The 12825-nt window shown below is 41.0% G+C and overlaps 1 protein-coding gene across 1 annotated transcript in view; it reads left to right on the top strand.

Moving 5' to 3' along the window:
- The first annotated feature begins 1778 nt into the window (after positions 1-1778).
- LOC147718286 (indolethylamine N-methyltransferase-like) overlaps positions 1779-12825 on the top strand; it is a 101713-nt gene continuing 90666 nt past the window's right edge. Inside the window, exon 1 of the mRNA XM_086966679.1 lies at positions 1779-1976. Within this exon, the coding sequence (XP_086822805.1) occupies positions 1841-1976 (136 nt within the window). The 5' untranslated portion in view covers positions 1779-1840. The remainder of the gene's footprint in view (positions 1977-12825) is intronic.

Raw genomic sequence — 12825 nt, 5'->3', positions numbered from 1 at the left:
GGGATTTGGGGTACTGAGGTGAGTTTTAGGCACACCTTAATTTACGGAGGTCCTCATTCTCTGTGCATGTGTCTGAGCAGAATCCCTGCAACAAGTGGTTGTTCAAGTGGTTAGCTAAGCTTAGTGCTGGACTTAATTCAACAATAACTTTGAGTAATTAGAGTTCCGACCGACCCATTTTGGTGGGGTTGTGTCTAGAAAGGATTCCAAACAAGATTTCTGAATGGCCTTTGAGGGGCTCAGAGAGCCCGTCTGTCATTCAGAAAGCCTCCGGTAATCCCTCAGGTGGCTCTTTCTACCTGGCGGATTGCAATGGTAGACTGCCACTGCCTTTCAGTGCTTGCCTTTTCAACACAGGAAAGCTGTGGGACTCTGACTTTGGGGGCCCCAGCATCGCCCCATGGGTGCAAGGCCTCCGGAAGATGACCTAGGGAGCACCTATTTAGCAGCTGTTGATCCCTGCATCTGGTGACAGGCACCTAGAGGTCCCTACCATGGAGTACTGAGATGAACTGCACCTCAGTTCTTTACAATGAGAGCATTCATTCCGGTCGGAATGCAGGCTATCATTGTAAGGAATAGGATTGTAACAGAACAGTGTTCAGTTGCATCCTACTTGCTGGATTGCAACCGAGAACAGGAGGTTGTTCGGTCCGAGGTCCTAAATAATGTTGGATAGAATCAGGTCTACCCAACATCGTAATCGTGCCCTAAGTGTCAAACCTTCTGATCAGCAGCAATTTTCAACTTCTTCTTCTCGGCTAATAGTTCATAAATACCCAGAACAATGTTCATATACTAGCAAATGGAGGTTGGGGGAAAGGGCACCATACATGGCTTCCTATTAAAGGTCTATATGCATCCTACATTCCAGAATACTCATACTTGTCATACTTTTCCTACAAAGCCTCTAGAGACTTTTAAAGCCTACCTGTTCCTTTTGTGGGTATCGTCTTTAACATGCTGGAGCCTGCCAGAAGCAGGGGCAAGAAAGATAATTTCTAGAAAGATTTCTAAACCAGAAACATTAACAATAGGACCTGTTCTGCACCTTCCAGACTGTTTGCAAGAAGTACTGATACATCTTTGATGCGAATGAACAATTAAAAAGTGATCTTCTAGTATATCTCTGAATTCCTGTCACCCAGAAACTGTTCCTCTCTAAGGGAGAATTCACTGCTTTCTGTGCCAGTTTGCCTGGTCTTTTATACATTGTAAACATATCAATTACAATGCCACACAAGTCGATTTTCTGATCAAAAGTCTACATTCTAAACCATATTTGTTGTCTAGAAAATTGAATATGATAAGGGAAGGCAAAAATATAGTTTTCAGCTGCCAAGTAGCCATATGCGCTGTGTGAGGAGGGGAAGCTGTGAAATATTTTTGCTTGGGATCATTTTCTTGGGACTGTGAAGCATTTGTCAGTCTTGAATTGTAACCTGTACACATTTAAGCCATGTAAACATTAGAGCCATTGGATGCTTGGATGCTTTTCTGTTTGGTCCAGGCAAAGAGTAGGGTTTTTGCCAAGGCCATCTTCGTAACATCATGAGTTTGGGGAAATATATTCATGTTGTGCACAGAGTTGCTTTGTGCCTCAAAGTGCAAACAGTAAAAGCTCACAAACAGCCACAAGAAACAATGTTATGTTGGTTGAGGATCATTGTTCCTGAGGGTAAAAAGTAAATTGTGTTGGGACTAAAATAGGTTGCACATGCAAGAAGAGTTCTCTCTATTTGAAGATAATTTAAAAGTTAGATTTCAAGCTATATAGCAGAGAAGCGAGTAGCACAGGTTCAAGGTTGGTAAAGGCTTCACCAGAGAAAGGGCTTCTACTATGAACATGAAAGAACTCTTTGAGAAGTATTTTAATCCAAGAAAGGTCCTGGAGACATATTTCATCCGAGATTCTGACTTTTTTGATGACACCATTATGCTGGTTTTTTCAAAATTCCTCAAATGCTCCTCGTCGGGTATGTACTAGTCATAAACGTACTTATTTTTTTATTTCCTGTCAAACATAAACAATGAGCTCAAATCATTTGCAGTGGAGATTGAGTATAAATGTTATGCAAAAATAATAATATTAAGAAACAAAATCTTTAATAATGATAAGAATGTCTCTTTTTTAAGACCTTGTGCTGTGGCGACTACAATGAAATAGTAAATACAATAAATACTTCCACACCAATATAAGGATGCAATATAAGTCACATCTGTCAGCTGGGAGATCTGGCCAGGTCACCGATGGACCAGGTGTTTAAAACAGAATCCATGAAGTCTCAAGCTACATAAATGCGCGTTCTTCCCCGCTCCTCTGTGTTTCATAACCTTTTCCCTAACAACTAAAAAACTGAATACAGCCTGCATGAGGAGATCATCTATGGAATTCAGGTGTTTGGTGCACAGAAATATAAGAAGGTTGTTTAGAAATTGATTTTTTTAATTGCTGAAGAATTCAAAATGCATTTTTATTAACACTAAAGGCTATTCTAAAAGGTAAATTACCTTAGAAGTAGTTTATGTGTAATTTCCTTTTATACTTTTAAGCAACTTTGCATGAGATCTTGAGAAAAGTGTATCAGCTTACTTTTGTCAGGTCTCAGGAGTACAAATGTTTGCACAATGCAAGTTTATTCAAAATGGCTGAATGATTTGTGCTAATAGTTTGAGATTTAACTCAATAGACACAGCTAACTGGTTAATAACATGATCATGTGATGAGTGATGTAATATGTGACATCATCAGCAGTGCATTGCGGGCACGCAAGTTATAGTTAGCTGAACTAACTATAACGGTTGAATTTCAATGGTTTAGTATGAGAGAAATGTCCAGCACTATAACATGGGTGAAATCTATGTTTTTTCATTGAATTTCGAAGGTTTTTTAAATGCTAATTCCTAACTATAATGTGCGTGAAACCTATGTTTTTTTCAGTGAATTTCTAAGGTTTTTTAAATGCTAATTCGTAACTATAATGTGTGTGAAACCTATGGTATTTTCATTGAATTTCAAATGTTTTGTAAATGATAATTCTGAAATATACTAATTATTATATTTCTTTGTTTTTATAGTGATTTCCTACATTTTTATTATAAATACTTATATTTATTTTATTTTTAAAATTACATTTCATATTTTTTATCTAAAATAATACCAAAAGTAAAAAATTCAAAAAGAATGCAGTGCTAGTGAAACTGCCTCAGTGAATTTGTAAGTGTTAGTTAGAGGCATATTTTACACCACCGTTGCTTCACCTTTCTGATGAAGCAATGGTGCAAAAGATTGTATTGTATTGTATCTATGCTTGTATAGCACTACTGCGACCCTGCGGGTATCCTGGCGCTTCAGATATCAAACACTTGGTCAGCTGAATGGTGAAGAGAATGGATGGAACGTGGATCAGAGTTTTGGGAATAGCCACGTTTTCAGGCTTTTCCTAAATTAAGTTAGTGAAGCACTCTGTCTGAACATTTGTGGCAGCTTGTTCCATAACTGTGCCCCTACCACACTGAAAGCCCTCCCCCCATCCGAGAACATTTAAATTTCCCAACTGCCAGCAAACCGGTAGCTGATGACTGGAGCTGTCTCTGAGGGAGGTACCAGGAGAATCTTTCCTGTAATGGGACTGGGCCCATCTCATGTGAGGCTCTAAACACCTGGCAGATTGACTTGAGAAGAACCCTTTCCCTGATTGGTAGCTAATAAAGCTGCCTCAATGCGGAGGTGGAGGATGAATCACGTCGCAGACTCAGCACCAGTTTTGCCGCTGCGGACTGGACTCTTTGCTGCCCCTGAAAGATGTACTGAGGGGCTCCTAAATATAGGGAAATACAATAGTCCAGTCTGCTCAACACTGTGCTGCTTACTACCAGAGCGCGCAAATCTCTGGGTAAGATGGGGAGTATTCGACGGCCTTGCAGGAGAGCAGTAGAGCACCTCAGTTTTTCCGCCATTGAACTGCAAAGAGTTCCTCCGCAGCCAATCCGCGGTCTGGCGCATACATTCTTGGAAGTGCTCCAAGGACACTGCCCGTTCTCCTTCCAGGGAGAATGCCAACTGCATATCTTCCGCATAGTTGACCAAGTCAACCCCGAACGATTTGATGATATAAAACAGTGGCTGCAGATAAGCATTAAAGAGAATAGGGCTAATAGCAGAACCCCGGGGCATCCCTTGGGTAAAAGGTGCCATGGAGACTGTCTGTTTTCTTTCTGTCAGATAGGAACAAAGCCATTGCAAGGCTTTACCCATAACCCACATCCTTTCCAATCTCTGTAAGAGGATTGGGTGGCTTACCGTATCGAACGCAGCTGACATATCATGAACTACCAATATTGCACCATTCCCGTTGTCGGCCCGCATTCGTAGGTTGTCCAGCATAGTCGAGAGGGCAGACTCCGTCCCGTGATCCGGCTGAAACCTGAACTGATCCTTGTCCGACAAGTGGTGTTCCTCAAAAAAGTTTGACAAGGACCTGCTTACAGCCCTCTCCAGGATTTTATTAGGAAAAGGGAGCAGCGAGATTGGGAGAAAATTGACTGGGTTTGTGGGGTCCAAGGAGGGTTTTGTCACCACCGCCTGCTTCCATTCCCCCGGGAAGGTGCCTTTTTCCAATGAATGATTGCATATCTGTCTAAGCCAGGGGAGAGTTGCGTGGCCGTAGGTTTTCCATATTTTCTGTGGCAAAGGGTCATAGGGAGATCCAGAGGATATACTTTGCGCCACCTCTTTAAAGGCGGAGTCAGAGAGAGCCTGAAAGCTGTCAAGGGTGTGTAGCTGGCCCGGGACCCCCTCCATCTCCGGTGAGATGTGGGGCTGGGTGTCAGCGTTATGCATCCTGAGTGAGCTAACAATCTTTCCCATTTTATCCAGGAAATGCAGGCAATATCATTACATAATTCCTGGGAGGCTACCACTTTATTGCTCAGACATGTTGGAGCTGATAAGTCTAGAGTTGGCATAGAAAAGGGCCTTACAGTCTCGGATCCGTTGTTTATACGCAATCTGTGCTGCCGTCAGCTCAAGCCTGTCCCCCTACGAGTAGCCCTTACTCCATTTCCTTTCCGCCTTTTTGCACAGCAGGCGCAGATGTCTCCATTCATCATTATACCATGGTGCTGAGATTTTATTTCTTATTCTGATTTTTTTATCGGGATTATTTGATCCAGCGCACCCACAATATAGTTATGATAGGTGTTGTAATTAGCCTCAACCGAGGCGGAGGCACAGAAGATGCACTATTTAGAATGTGACATATCGGGGACGTACGTCACATTGTAAATCCCTGTACCAGAAGGACACATTCCTACATGGCGTGGGGGGGGGGGGGGGCGTTCCTGCGCAGAAACACCTCCTAAAATGTGGCTGATTACAATCTACAAAATGTCACTTTGTCACTTTTGGGCTCAAGCTGTGTCAAAACCCTGCACAACCTTGAAGCAGGTTTAAAGATTGACACAGCAGTCTGAGAATAGGGCCCCCAGACCATTGCTGGAGATACGTTGCACTTCCAACGTAACTCAAACAATGCACCACCTTTACAGCACAGATACATTACATATATGTGCCATTTTTATCCCATGGTACACCGCATTGTAAATACGGCGCATCGATGTTGATGGTGTCACGGAGCACAATAACTGACATATTCATGGGGATATGCCAGTTATTGTATATGTGCCCATTAGTGTTTTAATGTAGTGATAGGATTACTACATACCAATGAATGAGTCACTACAAAACTAAAACAACAGTGACAGAGTGTTTACTGGAAGTGTAACGATACAAACTAGTGAATTGAATGTATAAAACAAAAATTTTCAAGTACATAGAAGACTACATACATTGTCTATAAGGATTTTGAAACAGTATATGCCCTAAGGCTTATTTTAATGCATGAGTCTATAACTTTAAACTTAATGCAGTGAATCTAAAACTGCTTTGCTTTTAGTACAATAAATACATTAGTAGATACTGCTCAAACCTTTAATATTTTTCAACCATAAATTTATTCTTCTAACATCTTATAATTTAACAGACATTCCCGTACAACTTCATCAGATATGTCACACAAATCAATTTCCTTGTCAGCAGGTTCTGATTTAATGTGTTCTAAAATTTCAACATCATTTAAAACATCGACAAAATCTGCATCACAGCTTTCGTCTTCAAAATCACAATTGATGTCTGCAGCACTTTTTTCCCCTTCTTCACTCTCATTGCCTGTGACAGATACGATTAGTTCTTCAATTATACTCAAAATTATATCCAAAATCTCCTGAGTATGAGGCTGTTCTCTTTCCATAATTTTTCCTTTATGTTCTTGCTCCTTGTATAAAAATTTAAACAGTTAATGTTATCACTTTTCGTAATATATAATACAAAACTAAAGTTTTCACCTATTTTGGCGTACAAAAAATACTATATAAATACTATTATCTAATAACATTGATGTGTTTTATCTAGGACCCCAATCAATATTGTGACCTCATGCCCCTATACGGCTATTATCAATACATATCCCTATATTGGCATAAGAATCAGAGCCATATTTCTGTAACTCGCCTCTGCAGCCCATGACACAGCAGAAGCCACTTCCTTAGATTCCTAGATAGCACACCGAGTTCTTTCGACATACCAAACCCCCAGCAACCTGGGAAAGCCCCGCTTGCTTTGTTTTGATTAGTAACTCCTGCGAGCACTGTAAGAACGACCAGTTCTTAGTGACATCTTTATTGACGTCTTATGTCCAAAAACTTACGTCAAACTCGGAACCTTTCAGGTATAAATATACCAACGTTGCCTTAAACAAACACACGGTGGTGGTGAATACAGGAGCAGAATAGCTGTCCCCTTGCAGAAAGACCAGCAGATGCGAGAATCCCACGGACGCTGCCCCCCCTCCTTGACGCTGAGAAAGACGCTGTCTTTTCTCCTGCCGAGAAAATCCAGCTCTGGCGTTTCCAGCCTACCCTTGCGGGTGACTGGGATATCGTGTCCTAAGAAGGAGATACCAGACCTCCTACATTCTATTCCAGAGGTACGGTGCTGACTAAACCCTTAGAGAGAATTCTTGAATCAAACTCTTGGCAAAACCAACTTAACTTAAACTGCTACTTACTTACTCCCTTCCATGTATTAGGCTTAGGTCAGGTACACCGGGGTAGGCGTAGTTAGAAGCACCAGTTGAGGTAGTTAGCCAATGTATATATGAATGTACATATTTTATTCATTTTAACTATCTTATGGCTAAGAAACCATATCAATGCTTTTACAGTATTATTTCGTAATACTCCTTTTACTGTACGCACTTTTCATAATAACAAGTCTTGCAATTGTGGCAATTCATTTCTCTTGCATGAGAAAGAAGACTGCTCAATAAATAATATATTTTATTGAAAACGCCCGTCTCTCTATTCTCTTCACCCTGGTGAAATTAAAACTGCACAACTGACTGAGTGAAATAGCTGTCTATTGTTTCACACAACTCTAGAGATTAACTCTTATTCTGAGGAGCAAAGTTGTCATGTTTATGCGGTTGTCGGAAGCTGAATCCCTTCTTGTCTGAGCCAGGGAAGCTGATCACTTCCGAGTCAGTCCAAAAAGTTTCCAGTGACCTCTGAGCTAGCTGGCGCAAACCTAAATTAAGTCTAACATAGTCAGTAGAGACCTAGAAGACCGCAGTCCTACATCTACACTGCTGCTTATGTTATTCCAATGCGCAGGGCCTATAGGGAAAGTAGGAACTACACTACATGGCGCCCAACGTTTGGTAAGGCGATAAAACTGACGCAAGACGTTAGAGTAACTCAGTCGTGCTTTTTCACACAGACCCGTTTCCCGTAAATACTCCAATAGACGTCTGGAGTGGGTGAAAGGTTAAAATCCGCCAGAACTTAGTAGGAAGTGATTCCTATGTAGAGTTTCTGGTTTAGTCAACGTTGAAGGATACAGTGTTCCAAAATATTGTGCACCTAATCTTTGTTTCCTTGAAACCTGATCTGCAACAAGAAACCGTTCTGACAGTAAAATGAGTGATGAAGAAAGGGATGCTGCCATATTAGCAAATCAACTAATGGAGGACGACACGAGTCTCCTACAGACTGACCAGAATGCTATCCTCATTCCGGTCAACATAAGAAAAACTATAACTATAAAACTTATAGATAACGAGGTGGTACAGTCATTTTAGTGATAGAGCCACAGGAATATCGGCAGACAGAGGTATTCTATTCTTGGATAAACTTTCCAGCGGCAAACGCTACGACACACGAGTTCCACTATTACAAAATAGAGGAACCACCGGAAGAGTACGCTCCTTTCCAGGAGATTGAAATCCCATTAAAATACCAAGAGCACCTGCTCTGGTTTAAAGGCGCCCTAAAATATAATGATCACATTACCAGGCTCGGTCCACTAGGTAGACCAGGAGCAACGTGGCCGGTTCTAGCCAGCTACACACCACACCCAGACATTGAAAAAATGTCAAAAGAAGAACTTTTAGCACAGCTAAAATTATTAATTAAAATTCACAGTTAGTCCAATATGTAATGCGGACTACAACAGTCCAAACAACTGTTTAAATTCCACAGGTAACCCCTCATCAGGGGAAAACAAATAAAATTACACCACAGAACATACAATCATGTCTTGGAAAAACTCCCACAAAACGGGAACAAATTCCTTTCTGGTTAGCACAGAAAATTACTCAAATAGAGGCAGTATTCCCGAATACTACCCCTATTGAGAAACACAGAATTCTGACTATCTGCCTTCCAATGGGGGTCGCACCACATGTGAAGGACTGTGACATTTGGGGTACAGTCTTTGCTTCCATTTACACAAAAACAGATGGTGTTCCGTCTACGGCGGTAATACCAGATGTGCTAAAACAAATTCAGAATGAATACGGTCCAGAACCTGCTTTAACTCTTGGTATGAAATTACTGAAAGACTTCAAGCAGGTCTCAGCTATATTACTAGCCAACATAAAGGGAGAAGCACCATCTGTGGTGATCCGCCAGAAATTGAAAGAAACACATATAACAGATCAACCAATTGAGCTTGCTAGAATAATAGAAAAATGCTATGAAGAATTAGGTAGAGATAGTTTGGGTGGGAAACCTGTAAAACCCCAACTACTCGAAAATCCTGAAAAATTATTTATTAAAAATAATCTAAACACTCCTAAAAAGAGCTGGGATGGAAATAAACAATCCACTCCCAAAGAAAAAGTTTTCCAGTCCAGAGGAAGGTCTCCTCGGCGGAGGGAAAGAACTCCGAATCGAGAACACCAGTCTCCCCAGAGGGAGCACTCTGAGAAAAGATATAACCTTAGAAATAGGGATAACTTGAAAAAGCATGATAGATATCAAAGTATTAATACACGTCCCTCTCGATCTTTTTCGCAGAAATCGGAAAGAAGAGGACGGTCAGATCCAAGGGAAGAGCACACCAAGTCTAAAGACAAGGAACCTGCTCAAAGTAAAAAATTACAATTTCCAAGAAAGAAGGTAGCCAGTATTAGAGTAATCGAACATGCCGAGAATACTGAGGACACAGCTGAAAAACGGAGAGTGGGCACAGACAATGCTAGACAGTTCAGCAGAAATCAGCATAGCTCGCAAGATCCTGATGAGTCATCTGGAGACAGTGGACACGAATGAATACATTCAAGTAGAAATTGCAGATACCAGAGTTAGCGAACCTCATAAGATATACGAAAAAACACTGCGTATAGAGGGAGACAAGACTAGGAAAATAAGGGGTCTATTTGGGATAACCTATCAAAAGGCTATGACATCCTGTTAGCCGAAAAAGATTGGCCCCCAAAGTTTGTCAGCGAGTGCCCTCGTGGCGAAGAAATGATTATGCCTGCCTTGTCAAATCACATTCCAATTCACACTAAATATATATATGCAAGGAAATAGGCAGTAGCCCAGGCACCAGCATTATATAAGAACCATGTAGGATGGGATGAGGACTCTCCTCCACACATAATCCAGTTAAAATGTCAACCAACTGCACAAAGGCAGTACCCAATTAAGCAAGAAGCTAAGAAACAGGTCAGGGAGATTTTAGATCAACTTGAATACCAAGGGGTAATTGAAACATGCACCTCTCAAATGAACAATCCTTTGTTTCCTGTCTCCAAACCGGACGATTTGTGTCGTCTAGTCTTGGACTACAGACACCTTAACTCATGTTGCAAAACATTTGCGGTACAAAATTCGCACTGTGCGGCACTAATGAATAACATAGTTCGCAAAAAATACAAAACAACATTAGACATATCTAATGGGTTCTTTTGTCAAAATATTGCACCAGAAAGCAGGTACTTGACCGCTTTCTCAATATTGGGGTCACAGAAACATTTCTGTAGGCTCCCACAGGGATTCAAGAACAGCCCAGGACTATTCTCAGACAGAGTAACAGAGTTACTACAAATATATGATGATGAGGCATTATCTTATGTCGATGACATCTATCTCACAGACGACGACTTGGATACTCACTTGGAAAGAGTGAACACCATAATACTAGGGTTCGCAGCAGAGGGTTACAAATTCAACTTTAAAAAGTCACAAATTGCCCATCTAACAGTCCTATTTTTAGGATACGAATAATCAAGTGAAGGAAAGTGCCTAGTGGACAACTTCTTAGAGAAATGCGCTGTACTCCAAGCACCGAAAACGCTGAAGAACTTACAATCGATTTTAGGCTTCCTGAATTTCGGAAGAACTTACATTCTAAACTATGCAGAGAGGATTAAACCACTCTACAAATTAATTACACCTGATTTTAAACCAATCAAACGGACTCAAAAACACACAGACATTTTGAGATCACTGCAAACAGACATGTTAGCTAAAACTAAATTAGAAACACGTGACGATACACGCAACCTTGTAATCCGGGTCATCCCAGGAAGATGCAGATTCACGTACCTGACCTCTAATGAGGGAGAAATGGTACCAATAGCTTACAAATCACATTTGTACACACAAGCAGAAAAAACATTTAGTCTCACAGAAAATACTGTAAAGGCAGTTCAAACTGCTGTAGCAAGAGAACGAGCCCTAGCCCAAGGCAAAAGAATAACTGTTTTCACAGCAGAATTTGCCTTCGAGGCGCTATTCAGCCCAGTAAATCTAAAAACAGTGGCACTAGATCCAAAATGGATACAGTGAGAAAACTCTCTTGCTGCATAAGACGTGACAAAATATTTTGTCCCGAACATCAAAAAACTGAATGATTTAAAATATGAAAAAGAATATCCTCTGCCAATCGAAATTCTCCCTCTCCAACAGTACTCTTGTATAATCTATACAGACAGATTTGTACAGCATAAAAATTTAGAGGATAAATCCTACGATGCAGCCTGCGCGATTGTTAAAGGTCGCTGGCTCTGCGGTAAATTCAGACCGAAAATAACAAAAACTGAATCACTGAGAAAATGTTTGGCTCAACGAGCTGAAATCAGATCTTTAAAGATGGCGCTTGAAAATGCCGAATGTGAATTCCCGACACTAATCGTGTTCAATTCTCATTTTTGCGTCAATTCTTACAATAATGATTTGCAGAACTGGGTTCAAAATGATTACAAAGATGACACAGGTGCCACAATCAAGCATAAAATGCTTTGGAAACAAGTAGTTCTTTTACAGAAAGAACTACAAAAGACTCACGTGATACACACTCTGAGTCATCAACGTGATGGCGTTCACGTTGCAGGGAATTCATTGGCTAATAAAGCCACAACGTAAGCAACTAAACCGGCTTCCATAGCCACAAAAAAGCATTCAGAAAAATACATAGACGGGGAAACGATGCTGGCGGTAAAAACTTCTTCAAAAGGCAACTGTGCAGCACTACCTGTGAACTATAAACTCAATTATACATACATAATTGATGCAAACTCCGTTCCTTTTGCTCGAATCCCTGGAGTGGGGGATAGGTTGAGTCCAAACATGAAGCGTAGAGTCTTATTAATAGCTGACGCACACATGGGTGAAGGTCCAAGGCACAAACAGATGAAGGAATCTCTGACTCAATTACAATCAGAATACTGGTGGCCGGGGATGAGCCTGCACCATTATAAATTTGTAAAGAGACCGCAGTAACGAGTCAAGCGGAGTAATGCCATGGACATTTCTGAAGGTAGCATAGGGCTATCTACACATGAAATCCAGCGTCCTATTAATTGTTCAAGACTACATTCACTTAAAAATGTGGCCCCAGCGCTCGGCTGAAGCCAGAACAGTTATAAAAGATTTGCGAGTCTTTATCGGCTCATTCTGACCAGGGTCCTGCTTTTAGTTCTCGAGCTTATAAGGAGGCCATGACCAGTATGGGCATTGGATTGCGATTCTCTTGTCCCTTCCATCGGGGTAGTGGAAAGAAAAAACCGAGACATAAAGCAATCTATAACAGCAAAGGTATTAGGTCCGGGTGATGGGTGGGTTCAGCATTTAACAAGTGTCCAACGTAGTCTTAACAACTTGCCAAGAAATTCTCAAAAAGGTTTCAGCCCGTATGAACTATTGTTCGGAACTAGAATGTATGTTCAGGACTTAGTCTTGCTTCAGTGGGAGAAAATAAGAATAATGACTTTGACATCAAAGATCATTTGGCTGTTTTACAAGATTTAAATGAAACAAGAAAAGCCCTGAGCAACATAAAGTTAAAGCAACAGCCAACCACCACTGAAGACACACCACCTGTCCCAGCAAGACCTGTCTGGATTCCAAAGATTGGGGATCTGGTCAGAGAAAAAATAGCGGTGAAGAAGGAATGTGGGCCTTCTTACTGAAAAGCAG

The sequence above is a fragment of the Lissotriton vulgaris genome, chromosome 4_1, assembly GCF_964263255.1.
Source record: "Lissotriton vulgaris chromosome 4_1, aLisVul1.2, whole genome shotgun sequence".
Classification (NCBI taxonomy): Eukaryota; Metazoa; Chordata; class Amphibia; order Caudata; family Salamandridae; genus Lissotriton; species Lissotriton vulgaris.
Note: the sequence above shows the minus strand (reverse complement) of the source record. Positions and strands in the feature narration are given on the sequence as shown.